This window comes from Sinocyclocheilus grahami, unplaced genomic scaffold (genome assembly GCF_001515645.1).
Source record: "Sinocyclocheilus grahami isolate Dianchi unplaced genomic scaffold, SAMN03320097.WGS_v1.1 scaffold761.1, whole genome shotgun sequence".
NCBI classification, from domain to species: Eukaryota; Metazoa; Chordata; class Actinopteri; order Cypriniformes; family Cyprinidae; genus Sinocyclocheilus; species Sinocyclocheilus grahami.
Window position 1 is genome coordinate 701,871 of NW_015505940.1, and position 17,243 is coordinate 719,113.

General features: G+C 36.8%; 1 protein-coding gene across 1 annotated transcript in view; it reads right to left on the minus strand.

Annotated features, from left to right (window-relative positions):
• Positions 1-6,959: 6,959 nt before the first annotated feature.
• Positions 6,960-17,243, minus strand: part of LOC107561232 (leucine-rich repeats and immunoglobulin-like domains protein 3) — a 32,129-nt gene continuing 21,845 nt past the window's right edge. The window contains exons 9-18 of the mRNA XM_016245617.1: positions 17,129-17,209; positions 15,820-15,891; positions 15,656-15,735; positions 12,812-13,093; positions 10,451-10,629; positions 9,914-9,917; positions 9,614-9,772; positions 8,695-8,835; positions 8,456-8,626; positions 6,960-7,466 (exon numbers count right to left, since the gene is read on the minus strand). Of these exons, the coding sequence (XP_016101103.1) occupies positions 7,276-7,466; positions 8,456-8,626; positions 8,695-8,835; positions 9,614-9,772; positions 9,914-9,917; positions 10,451-10,629; positions 12,812-13,093; positions 15,656-15,735; positions 15,820-15,891; positions 17,129-17,209 (1,360 nt within the window). The 3' untranslated portion in view covers positions 6,960-7,275. The remainder of the gene's footprint in view (positions 7,467-8,455; positions 8,627-8,694; positions 8,836-9,613; positions 9,773-9,913; positions 9,918-10,450; positions 10,630-12,811; positions 13,094-15,655; positions 15,736-15,819; positions 15,892-17,128; positions 17,210-17,243) is intronic.

The window sequence follows — 17,243 nt, forward strand, 5'->3', positions numbered from 1 at the left end:
GAACGTTTCTACGGTTCCTCTGTCTCCTCACACCAGCCCCGCAAACCACTTCTGATGGAAAATGCAGATGTTTGCGAGTTTCCTCCGTGCGCACGTGGAGATGGTTTGATAGATAGTTTGTTGTTAACTAACAGGGAACGTTCTGGCAAGGTTCTCTTAAAGTTATCAACAAACGTTCTTCTAGAACGCTCATTCAAAGTTTTCTGGCCTTTAATTATGTTCTCAAATGATATCACAAAAACATATTAATGTTTGTCTGACATTTTTTAAATGTTACTAATTGTTTCAGAAAACATTCATAAATAACATTTCCATAATGTTTGCATGTTCCCTTAATGTTCATAAAACCAAGAAAAAATTTAAACATTAAAAAAAACATTCAGAAATAACATTTTTATAACTTTAATTAAACATTATACTTCATTTAATCAAACAGCAAAACATTATTGTTAGCTGGGGAATTATCTGGACTTTATTAATGTTCTCAAAACGTTCACATAAAAACATTATTTATTCATGGTTCATGGTTTTTTTTCCTGGAAAGTTGTAGTTGACGTTCATCGAATGTTTTTTAAATGTTGCTACTTGTTTTAGAACGTTCCGAGAACATGCAAATGTAACATTCCCACAATGGTTTCAAAATGATGAAATGGAACGTTCCTTTAACATTCACATAACCAAGAAAAAATGTTTCTAAAATATTATTTAAAATGGGATGTTCAGAGAACAATGAGAAATCAGATCGTCAGAACTTCACTAGCGAGGCGTTGTGTGTCTGTAGTGAGCGGGTCTGTGAGGGTGCGCATGTGTTCTGCACGTGTGATTGTTAATTGCAGTGTTTGAAGTGCAGCAGCTCACGGACTTGAAGAACCATCTGGGCCTTAAAACACACCAAGAACATTGTGTGTGTGTGCGCGCGTGTGTGTGTGTGTGTGTGTGTGTGTGCGCACACACTTGAGAGTTTTTCAGTGTCACTACAAGTGTTGGTAACCAAACTCTTGTTGGTACCCATTGACGTCCATGGGGGAAAAATACTATGGAAGTCAATGGCTACCGTCAACTGTTTGATTGCTCACATTCTTCAGAATATATTCTTTTGTGTTCAGTAAAATAATTTAACTCATACAGGTTTGGAATGACGTGAACACACACACACACACACACACACGCGCGCACACACTTGAGAGTTTTTTAGTGTCATTACAAGTGTTGGTAACCAAACTCTTGTTGGTACCCATTGACGTCCATGGGGGAAAAATACTATGGAAGTCAATGGCTACCGTCAACTGTTTGATTGCTCACATTCTTCAGAATATATTCTTTTGTGTTCAGTAAAATAATTTAACTCATACAGGTTTGGAATGACGTGAAGGTGAGAAGCTGACTGAATTGTCATTTTTGGGTGACGTGTCCCTTTAATGCAATTAATCCATTTCTTTCCAGTGTAACTGTATTAGTAAGTTTATGTGAAGGCACACTAATGTGAAAGGATGCTGTTAGAGAGGGAATCGTCCACCTGTGTTCAGAACAGCAGGTTTGGTAACAATCATACGAGTCCGGAAAACCAACATTACCAAGCCATTAGTGTAATAACAGTTATTCAGTCTCTGCAGGAACATGAACACACACACACACACACACACACAGACACACACAAAAAACATAAACACACACACAAACACACACACACACACACAAACACACAAACACACACAAACACAAGCACAAGCACACACACACAAAAAAACACAAACACACACACAAACACACACACACACACACACAAACACACACACACACAAACACAAGCACAAGCACACACACACACACACACACACAGAGACACGCACAGAGACAGACACACAGAGACAGAGACACAGAGACACAGACACACACACACAGACACAGAGAGACACAGACACAGAGAGACACACACACACACACAGAGACACGCACAGAGACAGACACACAGACACAGAGAGACACAGACACAGAGACACACACACACACACACAGAGACACACACAGAGACAGAGACACAGACACACAGACACAGAGAGACACAGACACTGAGAGACACACACACAGAGACACACACACACACACACACACACACACACACACAGAGACACACACAGAGACAGAGACACAGACACACAGACACAGAGAGACACAGACACTGAGAGACACACACACAGAGACACACACACACAGAGACACACACACACACACAGAGAGAGAGAAAACCAGGTGCTCACGTCATCCGATGCACTCTTTTCTTTTCAATGTACCGTCTGTTTCTCTAAAATGCATAATTCACCTAAAAAATGTTCATTCTGTCACCATTTACTGAGCTGTATTATTTACTTCAGTGGAGCAGAAAAGGAGATGTTTAGCTGAATGTTCACACTGCTGTCTGAATGAAAGGGAATGTCAAGCTCTGAAAAAAAAAAAATATATATATATATATAAAATATAAAAATCATAAGAATATAAACATCAAAAACAAAAAATGATAATAAAATGTAATAAATGTATCATAAAAACATAAAATCTGAAAATTAAAAATATAAATAAAACCATAAAAATATCAAATATATCTAAATATATAAAAGCATCATAAAATATAAATATATATATCAGAAGTATCAAAATGTATAATGTAAAATTAAAAGTATAGTGAAATAGTATGGAAAGTACTATAAAAATAATACTTTTCTAGAAAAATATCACAAGTACCGTAAATATCTAAAAATCTAATTAAAATAAGATGAAATCATGAATGTATCATAGAAAGCATCATATCAAAATAGAAATTATAAACATCATAAATTCATGATCATAATCATAGACCATAAATCTATTCCAAGAGGAGGGGAAGATGATCAGAGAATGTTTTTTTGGACTATGGGCTTGATACTGTTACAGTATAAATCAGAATGTGAAAGAGCAGCTTGAACATCCTTCTGAACGTCTCCTAAACGCGTCTCTGAGTGAGTGAGTGATGACAGAACGCTCGTCTCCGCTGAACTATTGCCGTGATGATTGTCTTTGTGTTTCTGGAGCTCTCGCTGGCTTCATCTGAATCTGAGATGATGGAGCCTCGTTCCAGAGCGTCTGGAAAACATCAGGAGAGCTTTGTTATGAGAGCCAGTGCGATGGCAGCTCAAATCAGCTGCATATTGACTCTTTTATTTCTGGAGTCTGATTTCTTCTTGGATGGTGTTAATTTGGCTTGGAAGCGGGACGAGAGAATCTGCGGCGTGTGACAGTGTATGTGAGTTGGCCGAGCTCCGATAAACCAACAGAGGAACGTCTGTGAGTGCATAAAAACGGCTTGAGCGACTCTTCTGGGTGGGCCGCGAATCTGGGGATAAAATCAGCGTAGGATCTGCAGAGGGAAAGTGTTGTGTGTTCATGCAAACGTGATCTACACGACCACACCTGACGGTTTCAGCGCTCGTTAATACTTCAGATCAGATTCACGGTTTACTCAGCGTGCATGGCTTTATTTCAGACAACCAGCTAACAGAGAATGTTCTTTAAAAGATTTATATAAATGTTAGGACATAACGTTCTTAAAGTAATGATTATGGAATGTTCTTGTAACCTTATTAATATTTGATATGCGTTCTCATAACAGTTTTCTTATATGTACTTGTTCTAAGAAAGGTTTTTGCTACATTTAAATAACGTTCTAATCGTGATATGACAATTTTAATGTTTTAGAAACGTAAAATCAATGCTTTTTATAACCTAAATTTGTTACCTGGGTAGTCGTCAGTTTATATTGCTATTCGACTGAGTGAATACTAGGGAACAAAACTGGTTTAATTTCCCCACAGCTCTGATCTAAACTGTGTTTCATCTCCACTCACTTATCAACATCGTTGTCCTGCATTCCAGCTGTTTTTATGTGGATGATTCACATCTTAAAATACTCAATTGAGTTGGTTTTGAGTATGGGGGCGGAGCTATAAGGAGGTCTGACCAATGGCAGACAGGGGGCGTGTTCATGGACTCGGTTTGAAAACAAACATTGTGTTTGGTGCCTCCAGTGATGCAGAACCACACTGAAACTACAGCAGTGAACGTCTCTCTCTCCTTCTCTCCGTCGTTCTGCACATCCAGTGACAGAATGCGAAGAAGTCACAGCTGGAGGAGCGGAAAGCACCTGGAATCGAAACGCTCTCGTCTCACTGCACACAGACTAAACACAGACACATTCAAACACTCACACTGGATCCTCAGCTGGAGTGCCATTATAGTGTTAAACTATTACTATCTGATCAAAGCTCCGGCACTGAGTGTTCAAGTTCAGAGTCATTGTCATCAGTTATACTTTATCCAGTGGTGCATAATAAATTAATTACCGATAAGCTATATTGTCAATATCGACAGTTTTTGCTCTTTTCCATCAACAAAAACAGTTCCAAACCGCAGAACCACAATGTTTCAACATTTCTGAACGAATCGAGTGAGTTAGTGATTCAATGACTCATGAATATAGACAGTAGTGGCTTACTTTTTTGCCAGAATGATTCAACATTTTGAACAAATCGAGTGAATTAATGACTCCGTGAACTATTCATTAAGACGGTCACTTGCTTCTGAATGATTCAACGTTTCTGAACAAATCGAGTGAGTTAAAGATTCAGTGACTCATGCATAAAGACATTAGTGACTTGCTTCGTTCCTAAATGATTCAGCCTTTTAAAATAATTCAGGTGAGTTGACAATTCAACGACTCCAGAACCTTGCTTCGATCCAGAATAAATCAGGCATTTTGAATGAATCATGAATCAGTGACTCACTCATTAAGACAGCGACTTGTCGCCACCTACTGGTGGCTTTAGTTTTATATTTAAAGTAGGCCTATAATTAAATTCCATATTTGTACAATATATATATATATTAAATATTTAAAGCATTAATTGTGTAACACTATGCAGTTGTAACTGTAGTGTAAACACATTCATGGCATCTCAGTCTGAGCTGTAAATACAGCTAATGCCACTTTTGATTTCATTTGATTGTTAACAGCCCTATAATGTCTCATTTACTGAATAAATACATGTATTTACATTTCAAGCTGTTAAAGCCCATATGAAGGGTAAAAACGCCCTGGAAATCTATTGAACTCAAATTTCCTTAATGGAAAGTTGATTTCTGTCCCAGTATTATTTTTCAGTTTTTATCCCGTCCTTCTTTCTGGTGTTATTATAGACACAAACAGCCCGATCTTCCCAGAAACTCTCACATTCCCACCTGCGCCGCCAGTTTACAAGAAACCGCAGCGAGATTCCAGCGTCTCTTCCTCACTGTAAAGAGCAGCGCTGAACGTTCCTGCAGATTTACGGCAACATCTGTACCATAAAGAACATCTGTTTTAAATCGCCTAAAGGGTGGATGAAGATTTTCAGTGCAATAAGAAAGCATAGACAGAATCAGATCCTGCATGTTCAGAACTCGGCAGAGAGATGCTCTGCAGATCGGTTAATGAGAGCGAAACGACTCTGCCGGTCATCGATTATCTCAACATCTGCACCCACGCTGCAACATCTGGCAACAATGAGGACCAATCGGCTCTGAAATTCGCCGTGTCTGGCAGCGAGATAAGACACAGGCATGTGAAATCCATTTGCTCTGCTTAGTCACAGAGTGGGAGGTAAACTAAACTGGGCCTTCGATCTGATCCGAGGTCAGCCGCTCCAGCGCCGGGTCACGTTCAGATGCTCCTCGGCCGACGCAGGATCAGGGAAAATCCGCCAGTGGTCTGAGGAATAGTTGATTTCCGGTCTAGTTTCACTGGAGCCAAAATCTAAGTGGGGGAATTATTTGGGAATTCCAGTCATTCTCGCGTTTTTTGCCAGGAAACTCTTTGTCGGCTGCGGTTGAAACGAAATGCTTTGATCAACACGCTGCTTTCGTGTTTAACGGCTTTAAATACCTGCTGCATGAAAATACACGGGAATGTGCAGCTAAATGGAGTTTAATTCCTCCGTGTGTTCTTATAGTGATGAACGGTCCATCAGTGCAGGGTTACTATAGTTAACTAAAACTGAAACTAAAATAAAACCGTTTTTACTTTAACATTAACTTTAATATAAAAAGAATTTCAACTAGTTGCCAAGGCAACATTTTTCATTTTAATTTAGCTTAACTTAAATAAACACTCAAATAAATCAAATTAAGTAAAATTGAAATGCAAATTATAAAAAATTATATATAGATCTAAAAAAAAAAAAAAAAATACTAAAAATTACAAAACAAACAAAATTACTAAAACGGTTGATTAAAATGAAAATATAAAAACTGATTCTACATATAAATAGAAACTATAATAGTATTTCATTAATACTAAAAAAAGCACTAAATGAAATAAAATGTGATATAAAGAATCTTGTCAACATCTAATCATTTATCTAATTAATTTACGCAATTCATCATGGATAAAATCAAGCCCCAGTCTGCATTTTGCATGCATGCATTTAGCAGACGCTTTTATCTAATGCAACTTTCACTGCATTCAAGGTATAATCAATTTAATCGACTGTATTTCCTGGGAATCGAACCCATGACCTTGTTTGAGCTAGCCAAACATCCGTTTTACTCAGAAATACGTTTACAGGTTGCAAAAGCGGTTTCATGTTGACTTTAAAACTTGTCTTGTCAGTTTCAATGGGAGATTTTGATGCGACTTCTCAGCTGATGAAAAAACATCTTGCTTGTTTTTTTTTCAGCTTTTGTCTTCTCCAGATGTGAACTGATGGACTGGAGTACTGTGGATTATTGTGACGTTTCTATCAGCTCTCGTTCTGACGGCACCCATTCACTGCAGGGCATCCATTGCTGAGACACTGATGCAATGCTACATTTCTCCAAACCTGATCCCATGAAGAATAAAAGCACATCGGCACAATCAAAAAAGATGACGCAAGCGTTCACAAGTGTAGCAGCTCACGGGAATGTTTATTGTGTACTAGTTTGTGCAAATGGTGCTTTATTCAAAGCAAAAGCCAAAGCGGAATAAACATCATAAACAGATCCGGATCAAACTAGAGTCCACAGTTAAACTAGTCCTCGATCTGTCGCATATATCGCAGGAAAAGAGAAAAATAAGGGTCATATTTACACTATTAATTTACAAAATATAATTTGGTATAAAATGCATATAATCTGTTTTTCTGTACAAACGTGTCATTTACATTCAGTCGCAGCTCTTGTCTTGAGGTAGAGCGTTTCTGGTTTTTGGTCGTCGTCGTGTCGAAGGCGCTAAGAGCCCAGCGGTGACGTGGGAACGCTCTCTATCGTCCGGTGATCAAGCGGCTGCTGGTAAACGCTCGCGTGCTCCTCGTCCAGGTCTGAGTCGGCGTGAAGCGCTGCGTACGGATTCTCCTGAAGAATGACGGCGTTATGAGCGCAGAGCTCCTGCTGCGGCCGCCACGCCGCTTTCCCAAACGTACCTGAGACCACAGGCACACGCCGTCATATAATAAATTAATATAGTTTTTAAAATGTTATAAATTAATATAAATAAATAAAAATAATAATAAAAAATAAAAATTAATTTCGTACAATGACAATAAAAGGCATTCTATTCTATTCTAATACCGTTGTAACTATTATTACAAATTTTTTAATTTATTATGATTAAAAATGCATTTGAACATTGTCTTGTTGCCAGTGTCTGTGCTGTTGTCAGTATCAGTGTTATTTTAGTATAATTAAGATACTATAACTTTGCACTAATATTAATATTAGTTTTTATTTTTATATTTTAATTTTATTAAAAATTTTAGTTACTTAGTTGTGTTTTTTTTTTTTTAGTCTTTTTTTCTATATAGTTTTTATTTATTTTTATTTTAGCTTTAGTTTTATTTATTTTAATAAAACAAGTTATAACAACAACAAAAAAAAGAGAGAAATGTTGCCTTGGCAACTAGATGAAAACATTGCATTAATATTTTCAATAATTTTTTTTTTTTCATTTTAGTAGTTAGTTGTGTTTTTGTTTTTATTAATTTAATTATTTTAGTTTTATTTATTTTAGTAAAACAAGCCACAACTAAAAAATATTTACATGGCGACTAGACGAACATTTTTTAATCATTTAATTTAATTTAAAAATAAATATTGTAAAAATTATAAATATTTTATTTTAAATATCATTTTTCATTACAAAAATATTTGTATGGTTTTGTAGCTTATTGCTGTTAATTTATTTAAAATAAACATTTTTTAAATAAAAAATAACAAAAATTGTATTTAATAAATTTACTAAATAATGTTTATTTGTGACTGTATTGTCATGTGAATGAAAAGCATATTTGTGTTATTTTAAAGCACTTCTCATGATTACGGTTTGTGTTTCCTGTTGTTTGCTGGTTGATAAATGTGAAGTGAACAGAATATATCTGAATATATAACAGAGTAAGTATCTGCTCAGACTCACCCATATATGACCCCGAGGAGCCCAGAACGCACTGTCCGCTCTCACAGTCCTCCACACAGGAAGTGTCCCCCAGCTGCATCATCATGTGATCGAAGGGCTCGAGGGCGGAGCTGCAGGTGTAGAACTCACACTTCCTGCTGCAGGAGGAAGCGGCTCCGACGGACGCACACGCTGCATTAGAGAGGAAGAGGTCAGGATTAATCCTGCGCGAGTGTCCTGTGTGCATCTGTGTCACTCACCGCTGCAGCTGTCGTGCAGATCGGGGCTGTAGCGGTTGCTCCGTCTCAGCAGTGAACCCACAGGCCCCTGATAATGGCACAGCAGGGGGTCGATCGCCGCCTCCATGTCCGCATCACTTCCTGTGTCCAGCTGGCAGAGGCCTATGGGAGGAGAAACGGTATTATAAATACTACGCTAAAAAATCTCTCATATCATATGTGACCCTGGAGCACAAAACCAGTCATAAGGATCGATTTTTTTTAATGTTGAGATGTATGCATCATCTGAAAGCTGAAGAAATAAGCTTTCCATTGATGTATGGTTTGTTAGGATCGGACAATATTTGAAAATCTGGAATCTGAGGGTGCAAAAAAATCTAAATATTGAGAAAATCATCTTTAAAGTTGTCCAAATGAAGTTCTTAGCAATGCATATTACTAATCAAACATTAAGTTTTGATATATTTACGGTAGGAAATTTACTAAATATCTTCATGGAACATGATCTTTACTTAATATCCTAATGATTTTTGGCATAAAAGAAAAATCTATTATTTTGACCCATACAATGTATTGTTGGCTATTGCTACAAATATACCCCAGCGACTTATGACTGCTTTTCTCAAAAAAAATTGACACTTATGACTGGTTTTGTTGTCCAGGGTCACATATGTGTATTTTTTACAGTGCATTTCTGTGTATATAAAGAGAGCAGTGGTCACGTCTCACTGTTGAGGTCTTTGGGTGGCATGTAAAATCCTCCCGTGGAGGAGCTGATGTACTGATGGCTGCTGCCACTCTCAGACGCCATGAATCCGTCCTGACGCTCCGCTAGCGTTCCCTGAGATGACAGATAGCTCGGGATGTCCCGTACCCACTGTATGTGTATTTTTTACAGTGCATTTCTGTGTATATAAAGAGAGCAGTGGTCACGTCTCACTGTTGAGGTCTTTGGGTGGCATGTAAAATCCTCCCGTGGAGGAGCTGATGTACTGATGGCTGCTGCCACTCTCAGACGCCATGAATCCGTCCTGACGCTCCGCTAGCGTTCCCTGAGATGACAGATAGCTCGGGATGTCTGCTGGGAGATTCGTCTCATCTAAACACGAGACAAACAAAAGGGTTAGCGGCGTTAAACATCACAGATGCATTAAAGGTGTCCGCTGTCGGGTCAGGACTGACCTGTTAGGTTAGGTTACTTTATTTGTTTATTGTTTTGCAGTAAAATGACAGTGACAACCATCCTTAACACACAAATTCAAAACACATTTAAGAACATAACACAACAAATAACATGATACATGATACAAGTGCTCAAAAACTCCCCCATCCTACAGCTAATTTAACACAGTTAAAACAAGCTGTTTTTATATTGCTGTCTTACACCTTGAGACTAGAAACTTCTGTCCAGAGGGAAGAAGCTGAATTCACTGTGCAAAGGGTGGGAGTCATCGTTTAAAACAGAAGCAGCCATTCGCTGTAACTGTCTTGTTTACAGCGATGCTGGATCCAACTGTAACTCACCAACCAATCGACTAGACCATTTAACTATCTGGTTTAATGAAGTATGTCCAAAGAAAAGGACAAAACTGATTCAATAAAAGCATGATAAAACATGATCATTAAAGGAACACTCCACTATCTTTGAAAGTAGGCTCATTTTCCAACTCCCCTAGAGTTAAACAGTTGAGTTTTACCGTTTTCGAATCCATTCAGCCGATCTCCGGGTCTGGCGGTAGCGCTATTAGCTGTAGCTTAGCATAGATCATGCGTCCACGATGATCAGCAGCTGGTTCCCGGCAGCGAAGAAGTGTCGCTCCGTCACCTGCAGCGGACTGTCGTCTTTGGTCCAGTTGAGTCGAGGCGGAGGACTTCCGCCCGCGATACACTGCAGCACCGCCGTTTCGCCCTTCACCACCACACGGTCCATCAGCGGACGCAGGAACGACGGCGTCTCTGCGGGAAGACATTTCAGAAAAACAATGCTGAAAAACTGACACAGTCAAATTGAAGAAATAATTAGCAAAAAACGATAAACGGCACAAAAAAAAGCTGATTTCCGTGCATTATTCTCCACATGTATCGCGATCTGAACCCTAAACACGCTTAAAGCCAGTTTTGTCCACTCTGGAGGCATCGCAAGTTCAGGTTTTACTGCAGAAGCCGTCAAGCGGCCTTGTTGTTTTTGAACAGAAGCCGATAAGTCCATTTCAGCGAATCAGCACGCTGTATTCAGGTCAGGTGACAAGGCTACTTTCACTCTGAAAAAACGTGCTAGCTGAGAGGAGTTTCGTCAAAGCTGACAAAGTGATCGAGGATCATTTCGACGAACTTGATGAACCTGTGATATCTTCTTCAGGCGCAAAAGGAAAATAAAAGCTGAAACGTTTTCATGGAAGCTTGCAAAAGCAGCACGTTACACTGGTGAGGAAAAGCTCTGTGCGTTCACATCCATACAGTTTATGATCACAACAACAACAACAACGTTTGTCAGGCATCTACATTGTCATCTGAGGAGATTACAAAAATTAAACAAGTGTTTTATTTAAACTATTAAACATGAAATGTGGAGTTATCTGCTTTTGCTATAAAACAAACTTTCAACATAAAAAAAAAAAACATATTTTCAATGAACTTTAATTTTGTATATTACCTGTATTTGTTTAAGTTATTATTACTTATAACAACACAACTGCAGTTTGATTGATATTACTTGGAATGCGCAATAAAAAAAAAACGTGATTTCAGAAAAAATTAAAATGGAGTAATCAGTTTTTGCAAATGAACTCTTCAATTACACAAACAACGATTTCATCCAGAACCGAAATTCTCACAATACCGTTTCGTTTTCATTTCGATGATGCACGAATAAAGCTGCACTAAACATGATTTGTAGCGCCTCCCATCTAATAATCTCCATAAGCTGTCACTTTTGATACGTACAAGCGATTTTTTAAAATAAAATTCAAACAATAAATGTGGTTTTTAAAGCTCTGTAATGTGGTGTGACATCACTATATAATAATAATTAAAAAAAACATTTTTATACAAATATCAAAATATTTTATGCATGCATTAGAAGACACAGCAGACATATAAGAGGGAAATACAAAAATATATAAAACAAACTTTAAACATTAAATACAGCCAGTGCTAGTAGTAAGTTACTGTGTTTTTACATTTTGATAGATATATAACTATTTTAAATTTTCATTTTATTTTGCATAACCTGTTAGTGATGTATTTATTGTTTAATGTATGTTTGATTATATTTACATGGACATTGTGTAAAGTTTTTCTAATTATTTAAATATATACATTTAAATAATTATATTTCAAAAATGAAAAAGTTGATAGAAAACCTGCCTTTATGCCATTTAAATTTTTATATGCATGAGTTGATTATTAAATAAACTAATATTAAGAGTGTTGATTAAATAAATGTGAATAATTGATTATTAAATTTTTTATTTACAATATATTCTTTTTTTTTGCTTATATATATATATATATATGTGACCCTAGAACACAAAACCAGTCATAAGGTTCAATTTTTCGAAATTTAGATGTATACATCATCTGAAAGCTGAATAAATAATCTTTCCATTGATGTATATATGTGACCCTAGAACACAAGACCAGTCATAAGGTTCAATTTTTCGAAATTTAGATTTATACATCATCTGAAAGCTGAATAATAAGCTCTCCATTGATGTATGGTTTGTTAGGATAGAACAATATTTGAAAATCTGGAATCTGAGGGTGCAAAAAATCAAAATATTGAGGAAAATCATCTTTAAAGTTGTTCAAATGAAGTCCTTAGCAATGCATATTACTAATCAAACATTAAGTTTTGATATATTTACGATAGGAAATTTACAAAATATCTTCATGGAACATGATCTTTACTTAATATCCTAATGATTTTTGGCATAAAAGAGAAATGTATAATTGTGACCCATACAATGTATTGTTGGCTATTGCTACAAATATCCCCCAGCGACTTAACACTGCTTTTGTGCTCCAGGGTCACATATATATACTACAGTTGTCAGCTAAATTAAATCTTTAATTTTGTTTTGGTTTAATGTCACTCTTTCAGAATGATAATTTCTGTCAAACACTTGCATACTCTTACCCAGCACCGTTAGCGTAGCGTTAGCAGAGATGGCGCCGGCGGTGTTTTGCGCAGTGCAGCTGTAAACGCCGATGTCCTCCGTCTTCACGTCCACGATGAAGAACACGTCGTCTCTCGGCATGACGTGCATCCGCCGCTCGCGGGCCGCAGGGAAATCCGTGCCTCCGTCCTTCTGCCAGGCGATCTGAGGAGACGGGTGTCCGCTAGCGGCGCACTCCAGTCGCGCGGTGGCTCCGGCGCGGATCGTCAGGTCCATCGGCATTTTGGTGAAGTACGGCAGCACTGCAGGGAAAACAGATGAGGGATTGTTTTCACAAACTCAAGGAAATACAACTTTGCAATTAACCCCCATTATCCATTTGGGACAGTTTTGGCCTGGAAGGGATACATAAAAATATTTTTTAAAAATGCATCGTTTTTAGTAAGGAATCAAAACTTTGCAAACACGTTAAAAGCCTCAAAATACACATTATTAATTTTTTTCAGATTTTTAAGGTATGTATTTTTTTTTTGTATGTATGTGTTTTTTTCGAGTATGTATGGGGCACCATTAGACAACAAAAATAATTTTTAGTTGAGTTTATAATAGTGTCAAAAACAGTGTATAAATATATTCAGCATTTTCCTCATATCTCACACACTTTTAGAACTGAATTCTGTTGATGAACATGAATATGTCACTTATTGATGAACCATTGCAGAATAAAAAACTGATCACTTTTTCATCTGAAAGTGAAAGTTTATGCAAGAAAATTTTATTTATTTTGACTTTTTAGAGTAATATTTATGTTGTTTTGTTAGAAACTGTTAGGACTGTTTTTTTAGCAATCATGAGATACATTTAAAGGATATATATATATATAATATATAAATATATATATAGCCTGATTTTTTCTGGGTGTAGTTCATGTGATATTTTAAATCTGAATTATTTTTCACATTTCTTAATCAATAAAAATGGGGTGCATGCAGCATCATCCAAAACGCTGATTTTTTTTCACATTTACTCATTAATGAGAAGTTGCTGCTCAGATACAATATGGCTTTAGTTGAAAAATACTCAAAGTTTTGACTATTTGAAAAAAATAGATTTTGAATGCTATATGAGGGATAAATAGTAGGTTATGAAACAGATTCAGGATCATGTAAACAATAAATAGTTCATCTGGATGTACACTGCAAAAAAATATTTTCTTGCTTAGTATTTCAGTCTTGTTTTCTAGTATAAATATCTAAGAATTCTTGAATCAGGATGCATTTACTGGACAAGTAAAACAACTTAAGATATCATTACCCAAATTGTATTAGTTTTTGCTAGATACACTAAAAACGGAGAAGAAGACTTGGACTATGCACATAAACCTTGCGCGCGGTATACAAACGAACATGGAACAATACATGTATTAATCTGTGTTAATGTTAGTTAATAAACAGACAATCGTTCAGTGTTTGTTCATGTTTTTGTTGCTGTTACGTGGCGGATATTTTTGCTTGTTTTAAGCAAAAACTAATACAATTTGGGTAATTTTTTCAGAAAACAAGACATGATATCTTGTCGTTTTACTTGTCCAGTAAATGCATCCTGATTCAAGAATTCTTAGATATTTATACTAGAAAACAAGACTGAAATACTAAGCAAGAAAATCTTTTTTTTGCAGTGTACATGAAAATATAATTAGAGGTACAATTAGCATCAAGCTACATTTCAAAATGTATGTAAATAATGTTTTTGTGATTCTATAACAGGCAGACACGCACTCTTTGTATGTTATAGTAATATAATATCGCCACTGCGTCGACCTTTTGGGTAACAGCAGTTGCTCTGGCCACGTCATGTAATGCTCAAATCTTATTGGACGGCCCGTGTTTGCACTTTGCGAAACTGAAAAGATTCGTCGGACTGGTTCAAATTTTTTTTTTTAAATTCACATTTTCGGTGCGCAAATGTTCGTGGTCTATGTGGAAGCATCTATAGGAACCTGTTGTTTTATTCCAGCACATCATTGCGTCTGATATTCGTTTTGCTTTTTTGCACTCAGTGTGGAAAGGCCTTTATGTGCAAGAGCAGAGATTCAAGAATGCGAAAATTGAGCGCAATGACGCTTTTGAATCGAAACAATAGATCCCTATGGAGCTATTCACACCAGGCGTGAGGAATTTTTTTTTTTCGCCCTGTGTGTCCATTTTCCCCCATGTAGCTTGATGCTAATTGTACCTCTAATAATATTTTAGGATGTATTCTTGTAAGCATTATAGATAGTTTGTGTTTCTTAGGGCTGGGACAATAAATCGATGCATCGCGAATCGAGAAATGATTCTGCATCGATTCTGAGATTTTCCGAAGGCATCGCGATTCTCTCTTGAATCGATTCTGAGCTTAGTTTTTAACAGCAGATGGCACGGCGTGCTTTAGAAATAGCTGTATTCTGTTTGCTTCCAGTTCCTTACGCACCATTTGAACCTAAAATAATCATTCATAAAGTTCGAAAAGGTTGAAGCGAATTACAAGGATGTTCACAGTGGGCTGTGTTTACGTTAATCTCGCTTCATAAAAGCCGATGTGCAAACGTAATTAACCACTTACACTACTCTTCTTCGTGAGCATTTGAGTGTGCAGTTAAAAACTAGCCTAGAGCGCCATCTGCTGTTAAAAAATAAGCTCAGAATCGTTTCGAAAGAGAATCACGAAGCATTCCGAAGATTCGATCTCAGAATCAACCCACGAATCGCGATGCATCGATTTATGGTCCCAAAAAATGCATTGCTGGTTGGCGCCACCTAGCGTGCAGGTGTGAATTAGCAGGCGGCGATCAATCATTTCGCGCTCGGTGTGAAACGGCCTTCATACGTACAGCTCTGAGAGTTTCTTCATCTGAGAGAAAGCGTTGGCTTGAACCGACATGATGGCGTTGTTGCTCAAGTCCCTGCGATGTGAGGAGAGAACAGACGTTTAGGAACCTAATAAACACACATCACCATCAAACGCTTCAGATCTGAGAGAGTCTCACAGCTGCTCCAGCAAGTCCAGGCCTGTGAAGGACTTCCTGGTGACCGATCGGATACGATTGCCTTGGAGGAACCTTGAGGAGCAGAAAAACAAATGGTTTCAGGAGAGTGTTTCCTTCAATGCAATGCAATGATACTAAACCTATTTAGAGCATGTGAATCAATTACTAGGCGTGTCAAGCAAAATATGATGCGTTGAATAATTAGTAGTGCTGGGCAATCATTAATCGCCATTAATCGCATCCAAAAAAAAAAGTTGTGCGTGTGTGTATTGTGTATATTTATTATGTATATATAAATACACACACATGCATGTATACATTTAAGAAAAATGTTATGTTTATATATTTAATATAATTATATGAATATAAATATATACATGTAAATACATATAAATATTTTCAAAATATATACTGCATGCGTGTCTTTATATATACATAATAAATATACACAGTACACACACATATATTATGTAAACAAAATTTTATTTTGGATGCGATTAATCGTTGCCCAGCACTAGTGAAATTAATCGCACATCAATTACCCAAAAGATTTGTTATTGTGTTAGATAAGAAAAGCATTGATTAGACATTAAAATGTGAAAATCATGTGTGATTTTTTTAACAAATTTAATTAAAAAAATTTTTTTTTTTAATGAAATGATGCTCTCAATGTGAAACTAAAAGTGCACTGAGTGAGTCATTGAATCATTCATACAACCGATTCATTCAAATGGCTAATTAATTCAGAAATGAAACAAGTGAGTGAGTCATTGAATCATTAATTGAACCGATTTGCTCAAATGGATGATTCATTCAGAAACGAAGCAAGTGACTTTCTTAATGAACAAGTCACTGCATCATTGACTCACTTGATTCGTTCAAAACCGCGGATTCATTCAGTAATGAATCACCGCTGTGTGCTGCTAGGAGACGCTGAACAGTTCAGTGAAGCAAAATTGAGCAAAATAGACAACATTACATCTAAAATGTAACACAAAGTTAACTTCTTGTTCATTGGACTGTTATATAAATCAATATCACATTTGCAATGGTGCAGATATTGGGGAAAAACAGCACTCTAGTTGGTGTGATATTACTAAACCATATCATATTATATAAATATAAGAAGGTAATTTTTTGCACTCATATCTTGAATTTTAAGCTCGTATAACTACATTCACGCAGTCAGTCGTCATCCTGCATCGTGTAAGATGACAAACAGGTCTGTACGTCAAATGTGTTAAACGGACGGTTCTAAAAAAATAAGATAATATCGTAAACAGTGAAAAAAGCAAATAAGATCACTCACAGTTTCCTCAGATTGTCGAGAGCAGAGAAAGGGCCGTTCATGTCCTCGATGGTCCATGAGATTTCATTATACTTCAGATCTCTGGAGAAGGCGAGAAATCAGAGAAACCACACTG